Source organism: Manacus vitellinus, unplaced genomic scaffold, assembly GCF_001715985.3.
Source record: "Manacus vitellinus isolate BGI_N305 unplaced genomic scaffold, ASM171598v3 scaffold_1_pilon, whole genome shotgun sequence".
Taxonomy (NCBI): domain Eukaryota; kingdom Metazoa; phylum Chordata; class Aves; order Passeriformes; family Pipridae; genus Manacus; species Manacus vitellinus.
This window is the reverse complement of record NW_021939396.1, coordinates 38,174,881-38,183,337: the sequence shown is the minus strand read 5'-3', so window position 1 is coordinate 38,183,337 and position 8,457 is coordinate 38,174,881. Positions and strand designations below refer to the sequence as shown.

Here is an 8,457-nt window from a genome sequence, read left to right as displayed (position 1 = left end):
CAAGCGGTCTGCTTTCCCGGTAACCCGTGGAAAGCCTGTCCCTTCGTACAGTAGGCAGGCAGCAGTACCTCTGCACGGCACAAGCCCCAGATGCAAAGGTGGTGAAGTTGCATTTGTGTTTAAGTTGGAGACAGGGGAAAAGAAAGATACGCACTCAAAAGACCGCAGAAAACTGTGGTCTGTGAAGTGCCATAGCTGCTCAAAGAACCTAGATGGGGCTTTAGGTCATTTAGGTATGTTTAAGAGGCACCACCCAAGTCAGAGGTACAGCGGGCTGTAACCCAATAGAAAGCTATTTCATACAAAAGGTTTTGACCAACAGGAAAGACCAAAGACAAAACTGATGTTAGAGCCTGCCAGCTCTCCCTAGATCCACTGAAGTGCCTTCAGAGGGCTAAAGTTCAGCAGAGGGAAGACTACTTAGGTGAAAGTTAGCAGCTAATTGTACACAAAGGTCAGTGGGCTTCAGCAGTAACACTTCTCATCTGCTACTTGTTTGCTCATTTATCCCCATAGAGGACTCCATATAAACACAGATAACTTTAAAACTACAGCTAGAAGTATTTGTCAGGAAACTCGTATTTGTAGCGTATTACCAGAAATGGACTTCTAGGAAAACACAGGTGTTTTGGTTTTGTTTTTTTTTTTTCCCCTCTGCTCATGCAGTTCTTCAGGATGTTTCCCAAGGAAGCTGGCTTGATGCAATCTGTACACATTAATTCAGTTTCTCACCTCTTCCTACTACCAAAGCTCTCAAGCCTGCTAACTAGATAGTTAGAATCTTTCCGAGGCTTTACATTTAATGAAATCGAAAGACCTGAATCCCTTGAGTAAGGAGGTTCAAGCTTTGGTCACTGTTTTAGGTCTTAGAAAATGTAAATAGGAGCTGAAACTACACATTTCCACTAAATTAATTTGAATTCAAATTCTTTCCTATGCTTGGAAGCAGAAACAGCAATCTTATCTTAAATGGATTAAATGAAACTGTTCTCTTTTATTTAACTCTGGGATTTCTTTGCCTTGTTGGTTTAAGAATTAATCATACTTCCTTTACTTGAGAGCCCTAAGCAGCAGCACTGAAAATGGCTGTTTTGCTGCTTTACATATAAACCTTACCTTTAACATTAATAATCATACCTGTGGAAATCTAAACCTGAAAAGACAACTAGAGAGTTTCACAGCTTAGTTTTGTGACTCTACATGCAAGTCTAAAGAATGAACTTGCTAAATTCAATGTATTCACCATAAATGATGTTTTATGAGTAGTGTCCTCAGGATCCTTCAACTGTGACATGCTTGGAAAAAAACAAAGCCAAGTAAGCTTAGTGTTAGTTCTGTCTTGCACAGCAAGAACCAAGAATTGAAAACTTAGTAATTTACCTAAACATCAATTTTAATGCTACTGCTTGTTTGGGTATAGACTAAGATTTCAGCCAAATCTAAACCCTTCATGAAAAATATATTTTTAATGTGCTGCATGACCATATAGTCACCAACCTCCATGAAACCACGATGCCCACGTTTCATTTTCCTGATGTTTACAGATACCATATTCTTCTTTAAATATCACACAGCATTTTGATTATGATCTCTGTTGTCCTTCATGAAAATCCCAGAGCTACTTTTCTACACACGTATGAAAACAAACACTGATGAAAATTTGTAAATCAATTTTATTCAACAACGATGATCATTTAGGCATCGGCGATAGTAACTTCAACTTCTACACCTGGTTCAATGCTGATGGAAGTGATCTGCTTCACGATCTCAGAAGGGCTGTGCAAATCAATGAGCCGCTTATGGATACGCATTTGGAAACGATCCCAGGTCTTGGAACCTTCACCACAAGGTGTCTTCCTGGTAGTGATCCGCAGGGTCTGAAAAGTCAAACATGAGGTATTTAGCTGATGCAGAGAGAGGAGTAATCTAGAATCACATAAAATACGATCACCTGAATCATCTAAAAATACTGTATGGTATCTATGACTTTAGAAAGTTACCTCTTAAGTTATAGTTAACTGATGTTAGCACTCCTTCCCCACGTATATAATTTCATTTAAAAAAAAATTCATGATGAAAATAAATCGAACAGAAAAGCCCCTTCCACATTAAACATGTTTTGCACTAAACAGTTACCCTTAAGCATCAAAGCAACTTGTGAAATCGCTATCTGTTCACACTGGGTCAACACTCAGTTTAGTAGTACTGCTTTTCATCTCACTTTTTTTTTTTTTTTTTGGAAAAAGATGTTTCTGCATAGTTGCAGGAAAAAACCCCTTTTAACACAAGAAAAATGTTAAGTACCTTGGTGGGCATGCGAACAGGTCCCTTCACCTTAAGGTTTTTTTCCTTAGCACCTCTGATCAAGTCAGCACAGACTGGAAAAAGACAAAATCGCTCAGGTTTGTGACTATTTTACTTGCTGGTTTCCTTAAGTGAGTATTTCAAACAAGATGTTGGCTCAGAATAGCGTATTAAGTGATCACTGCCATTCATTTTAAGCATTATCCTCATAGCCAACACATACAAGTGAAAGTGTTATGCCTGGGTGAGCAAAATCAGGTTAAAACAGTAGGCAAAAGCCATTACTACAAGTTTAAACTGTATTTAAGCTGTTATCAGCCTGAAGATCCTGCAAACAGTGATTCTACAACATTTACATTATATGATTAAACACTGGCAAAGCCAGTTCCTAAACAAGAATAAATAATTTCTTAAAAGAATGTTATACTAAACTCTTCATAACATGAGTGACAAAATATCGGGAAACTGGTGCCTTTCAGTTCTTATAAATTCAAAGAATAACAACTATTTGAAAATCCCCCATGAGAACTAAAGCGGAGAAGCTGCACTCTCTTACATTAGTCATTATGACATAAGTTTTCAGCAGGATAAAACCCCCCAAAACACTAGCTTTCATTAAGAATTAAATCCAAATTTACTTGTCAGTGTATGAAGCGCTTTGGGTTGACTCAGTGAGCCAAGCAGGCAAATGCTAACATCTTTAATTACAACTGTTTTCAATACATTTATTTTGCAATGCGTTACATGACATATTCATTACTTGACAAGCTACCCAAGTAAACAAAAAAAGTACTACTCACCCTTCTCCAGTGATTTTACATTGCGACTTGTCAAAGTAATTCTAATACGATGAATTGCTACCTCTTGTTCCACAGGTGCTTTGCCAGTATCTTTAAACGCCTAAAACATTGAAGTTACAAATATCAGACACTACAGTGAACACCAACACTATCTACAGCCTCTTAAAAACAGACTTCAAGAGTGTAAAGAACAATTTCGCCATGGGACTACATTGTTCTACTCAGTAGAAGAGATATCTGAAGGGTACGGTGGCATGGAAGAAGAATGGTGGTGGGAACAGAACGAAAGAGCAAAGTTGTAACTCTAAGGAAAAGCTATTTTTTAGTGACTAACTGCATCTCATGGTGGGAAGCTGCAAGCAAATCCCTCCCTGGTTTGCCTATATGCAGCTAGCACAAACACTCCTTGTCCTCAAAAATACATTTGAGGCTTCATGTATCTTACCATTTAACCTCGCCACGAATTAAGTAGCAAAGACTTGATCAATAAAACTGCAACTCACACTGCAAGAACAAAAAGGGGCACCTGGCCAGAAAGACGAATTCAGCCACTCAGGAAACTGATTTGAGAAGCTTATGCAATTAAGCGCTTGCAAATAATTGGGCATTAATGCAGGCTAAGTGAGCTGATGAAAATAGAAATAAAAATATGGAGGAAGAAAGATCTTGAAAAAACAGGGATGATATACAGATAAACATATACATGTAAAACTACAAATATGAATAGCTAAAGGGGGGTTGCCCAGAGGATGGAGTCAGGCTCTTTCTCGGTGGTGCCAACCAATAAGACAAGAGACAACGGGCAGAAACTGATGCACAGGAAGTTCCATCTGAATATAAGGAAGAAACTTCTTTACTGTGCGGGTGACCGTGCACTGGAACAGACTGCCCAGAGAGGTTGCGGAGACTCCCTCGCTGGAGATACTCAACAACCGTCAGGATGCAAACCTGTACAATGTGCTCTAGGACGACCCTGCTTAAGCAGGAAGGTTGGACCTGATGTACCACTGTGGTCCCTTCCAACCTGACCGAGTCTGAAATATGGACGTCACACACCGATGAAGAGGCACGACCTGCCGCATTACTGACGCGCACCCCCTCAACATGAGCTGACTCTGAGGGCACAGACACAAGGCCGTGTCAGCTCCGCTCCCGCCGCCTCCCCGGGGTGCCGCTCCCGACAGGAGTTCACGTGGCAGCTCCCGAAGCGAAAGGCACTCTCGGGCTCCCAGGCCGCCCTCCCTGCATGCCGGCGTGGGGTGGGCTCCGGGAGCCGCCCCAGCACCGGGGCCGTTCAGGCGCAGCGCCGACGCGCAGCTCTTTCCCCGGGCCGAGGCCGGCACGGCCCGGGCGGCGCCGGCGGCCGGCGGCGCTGCCGGAGCGGCGGCCCCTCTTCCTCTCCTTCTCCTTCCCCCTGTCCCCGACGCTCCTCCGCCTCACCATGGCGGCAGCGGGCCTTCCTGACCGACTTATTCCCGGGCTCGGCGGCGCGGGGCCCAGCGAACAGCGGTGAGCCAGGAGGCGGCGGCGGGCGGCGCGGTGAGAGGCGGCGCCGGCGGCGGGGCGCTTATATAGCGGAGCGGCGCCGCCTCCATCCGGGCGCCGCGGGACCTTTCACCCGCCCGCCGGGCACGGAAGCGCCGGGGCGGGAGACGGGGATGGCTCGGCTTCCTGCGCCGATGGTCGCCCCGTGGTCTCGGCTGATGGCGGTCGAGAGGGAGAGGGGCCCGGCGGCTGCAGTGCCCCCCACACTGTGCTCGGCCGCGCCCAGCGGGGCACAGCGCCCTCCCCGCTCGGGCCCCGTGAGCATCTTGCGCTCCTGCCTCTTACAGTGGATCTCGGCGTTCTGCTGGGGCAGCACCGGGAGTTGGCGCACAAGCGAGGCCTTATCGCTTCCGGGGATAGCGAGCACGCTCCCGTCTGAGCCTTTGGGTCTCGTTATTTTCGTTCATTACTGAAAGCGACAGCACGAGAGGACACAGTCATAAGCAGCGCCAGGGGAGGTTTAGGTTAGACATCAGGAATTTCTTCATAGAAAGGATGACTAGACATTGGAATGGACTGCCCTGGGAGGTGGTAGAATCACCGTCCCTGGAGGTATTTAAGAGGAGACTGGACGTGGCACTCAGTGCCATGGTCTAGTTGACATGATGGTGTTCGGTCATAGGTTGGAGTCAGTGATCTTGGAGGCGTTTTCCAATCCAGCTGATTCTATGATTCAGTGACTCGGTGAAGTGGAGCTGTGAGAGCAGAAGCTTTACGTAAAAGTGATGGTTTTATTCATGCTTACATTTAAGGACTTAAATAAATTTATTTATGAAAGTTCCATTATTTATTGAGATTGGGCGTTGGAGGGATGTTTTTTTACTGAGCAGAGTCACTGATTTGGCCTGGACAGTGGTAACTGTCAGTCCCAAACCAAGTGTTTTGCTGATAATATGTCTCTTTCTAGTTACATCACTGGTGAACCGGAGAAACAGATATTATGAAATTATGGCCTATAGTAAGGTCAGTGGTCACTGTGATTGTCTTTTAAAATTAACACTTTAATTCTAGTTTGGGATTTAGTCCAGGAATCATAGACATGGATAATGTAAGCAAAACTACTGCCACCTCTGGAAGCTCAGTGATTACTAGAGTTATTCAAAAAAACTTGCTTGGTGTTTTAATATGAATTAATTTCAGTGATCACACTATTCTTAGTATATATTTTTCCCCTAGCAAATGCATTATAGGTCTTCATATTGTCCTTAAACCTCAGGTGATGGAGTTAACTTTTATATGCCAGCTATTCCATTGTGATGCTCAATTTTTAGGCTTGTTTGCACTCAGATTGTTTGTACTTGCTCTTTGAAATCTCTAGTTAACTAATAGCTTCTTTGAAAGGACTAGAGGCTATATTCTGATAAAGCAGTTCCAATAAACATGGATACAGAAGTTGTCATCCTGTTACTGCTTTCTGAAATGGAGCGATATCTTTTGCCAATGGAGATCAGTACTTGAAAAATGTTTTGATGATAGTCACGTTTCTTTAGTCTCTTCCTCCCTGCAATGAAAACAGCATTTGGTTCCTGTGGTTTGTTTTCTGAGCCATTTAACAATAATGTATATACTATTTTTGAACTCATGCATAAGGAACCCATGTTTACTCTGTTACCAGCTATTCCAATTACTTCCTGAGGAAGTTTTCCATCTATAAGTGTTTTATATCCATCACTCTTAAATACACGACCTCACACTGATCATGCTGAAACACTTAATTTTCCAGCAACCTAGATGGTTCCCAACCAGCAGTCTTGCTACACTATTTACTTAGAGCTTTTATGAATGTTCTTAGTAAACTTTATTTCCAGATAAAATACTGAGTAGGTTGCTGCCAAGAACTAATTCCTGGGGGATTCAATTAGAAATATGTCTGACTGTGTCCTCACTGGTGACACAGACCTGTAACTTTAGTTTTAATTTGCTTACTACAAGCTATATGTCCACAACTGTGCCAGTTTCCCTGTGTTCTACTGAACAAGTCAATGTGCAAATGTGTTACATCAACACTTTTCTGTTATTTACCAAATGTATGCTGTAATTGCATGAGGACAAAAATTCATTCCAAAAAGATACATTTTCCATACATTTAAGCTATGTAATTTAAGTAAAATTTGCTCATTTATTTCTTGTTCCTGGATCAAGAAGTTGGTTTATTGTTTGGAGTTTTTTTTTCTGGAATTAAGGCGAGGTTGACCGTAAGTTCCTGAATTTGTTCCTTTCTTACTTATTTTTCTAGTATTGGCACAACCTCAGCTTGCTTTGAGATTTTTCTTTTTTCCTGAGCTTCCCCAGATTTCTCAGAGCTTATGGAAAATCCACATTAACAGCACACAAGTCTCCTTTGCCAGCTCTTAAAATTCTTGGATGCAAGCTATATAGAGCTGCTGATTTAAAAACCGCCTTACTTCTATTCCTATGTTTAAGGCTTTCCATGGCTATTGTTAGACTTTTCTGATATATGTTGTTTTTCTCCACAAATGTAGAACAGAAATTTATCTGAACATCCTGTTTTCTCTGAAATATGTGCTCCTTCATGCTATTCACATGAGTAAATAGCCATTCTAAATACAACTTTTTGCTTATCTTCTGAGTATTTTGCCATTCTTAGCTTCTGATTCATATTTTGTATTATGCCTGGTTTTCCTTTGGTTACATTCTGGTTTTAATGTAGGTTTTTCTCCCCAGCCAATGATAACTTTAGTAATGAGATTGTGATTCTGTGACTTATCCTGTTGGCCTGTGCTTTTTAGATGAAGCTTCCAGGAGTGTTTCCCTCGTGTCAAGTAATTAAGAGGATAAAAGATTAAGAAGCAAGACATGCTTTTAACATGATTTAGTAGTCTGTAGGAGAAACAATTTAATACCTAATTTAATTTTATCAGGCAGATTATCGTTCCATGTGCATTCATTATACTTTCTGACTTTTATTTTGGGTTCTACAGATTACTGGGGCTTTTTTTCTCCCTTCTTTTGACTAGTTTGTCCTTCAGAAGACCAGATCCTGGGATGAACCTATCTATGTGACAGAAGAGTTACCTGAGGGAACATGTGCCTATTGTCACTCAGCATCTTCTAAAGTATTGTAATAACTTAGTGACATGAAGGCTTGTGTTGTCTTCTGGTGAATGTTGAACTGATGCATCTTTGGCTGGGTCAAAGGACAGGTGTGTTCCTCAGGCTTTGCCACTTGGTTTGTGAACACCATTTATTCTTTTGAGTAGATTTATTGTACTTATTTCAAATAGGTAGCCCAGTCAGGAGAAATACAATGAAAGCTATTTTCAAACCTTTTAAGAAAGGCTACAGTATCTGCTTGGTCTCAATTGTAGGTATCTGCTGATTATCTTGTGTTAAGTTTTTCAGTTGTATCATGTCACAGAACTCTCCTCCAAGTTCTTTCCTGAGCACTTAGCTTTATCTATAGATAAAGCCTACTGGAACTTCATAAAACCCACTGAACTAAAAATACTCCCTTTTAAAAGACTGATTTGTGTAGATGGGTTGCTAATTGGCAGTAGTCTTTGCAGGTAGCAGGTGGATGGAGTGCACAGTGCATGAGCACCAGTCTGCAGCTGGAGTTCTCATATTGCACTTAGCCTGTCCATTTTACATTTTCTAAATTTTCATGCCAATTCTGGCATAAAGCTCAGCATATAAAAATGCAGCCTGCCCTTGAAATACTAGGCTCTCTTTACCTTAAAAGTTTCCCATGTAAGCATGGAAAACATGAACTAGGTCCATGACTTGGAAAAAGAGCAATTGTGCTTTGATGGAGTTCTTTACTGTTGACAAATGTTGCTGAAAATAT

The 8,457-nt window shown here is 42.0% G+C and overlaps 1 protein-coding gene and 1 non-coding gene across 2 annotated transcripts; both read right to left on the bottom strand.

The window, feature by feature from the left end:
• Window positions 1-1,653: 1,653 nt before the first annotated feature.
• RPS20 (ribosomal protein S20) lies at window positions 1,654-4,648 on the bottom strand. The gene is made up of 4 exons (XM_018080171.2): window positions 4,545-4,648; window positions 3,105-3,204; window positions 2,305-2,378; window positions 1,654-1,877 (listed from the first exon to the last, which is right to left on the bottom strand). The coding sequence occupies exons 1-4, from the start codon at window positions 4,545-4,547 to the stop codon at window positions 1,695-1,697; spliced, it is 360 nt and encodes a 119-aa protein (XP_017935660.1). The 5' UTR covers window positions 4,548-4,648; the 3' UTR covers window positions 1,654-1,694.
• On the bottom strand, window positions 2,455-2,519 carry LOC112841287. Its single transcript, XR_003212893.1, has one exon. It is a non-coding gene; the product is annotated as a small nucleolar RNA U54 (small nucleolar RNA).
• Window positions 4,649-8,457: the final 3,809 nt, after the last annotated feature.

What these genes read in the sequence shown, in the direction of transcription:
- RPS20 (XM_018080171.2), bottom strand. An exon ending in TGTAAAATCACTGGAGAAGG is followed by an intron (nt 2,379 to 3,104) that starts GTGAGTAGTACT and finishes GTCTTTTTCCAG; the next exon opens with TCTGTGCTGACTTGATCAGA. An exon ending in CTGTTCGCATGCCCACCAAG is followed by an intron (nt 1,878 to 2,304) that starts GTACTTAACATT and finishes TTGACTTTTCAG; the next exon opens with ACCCTGCGGATCACTACCAG.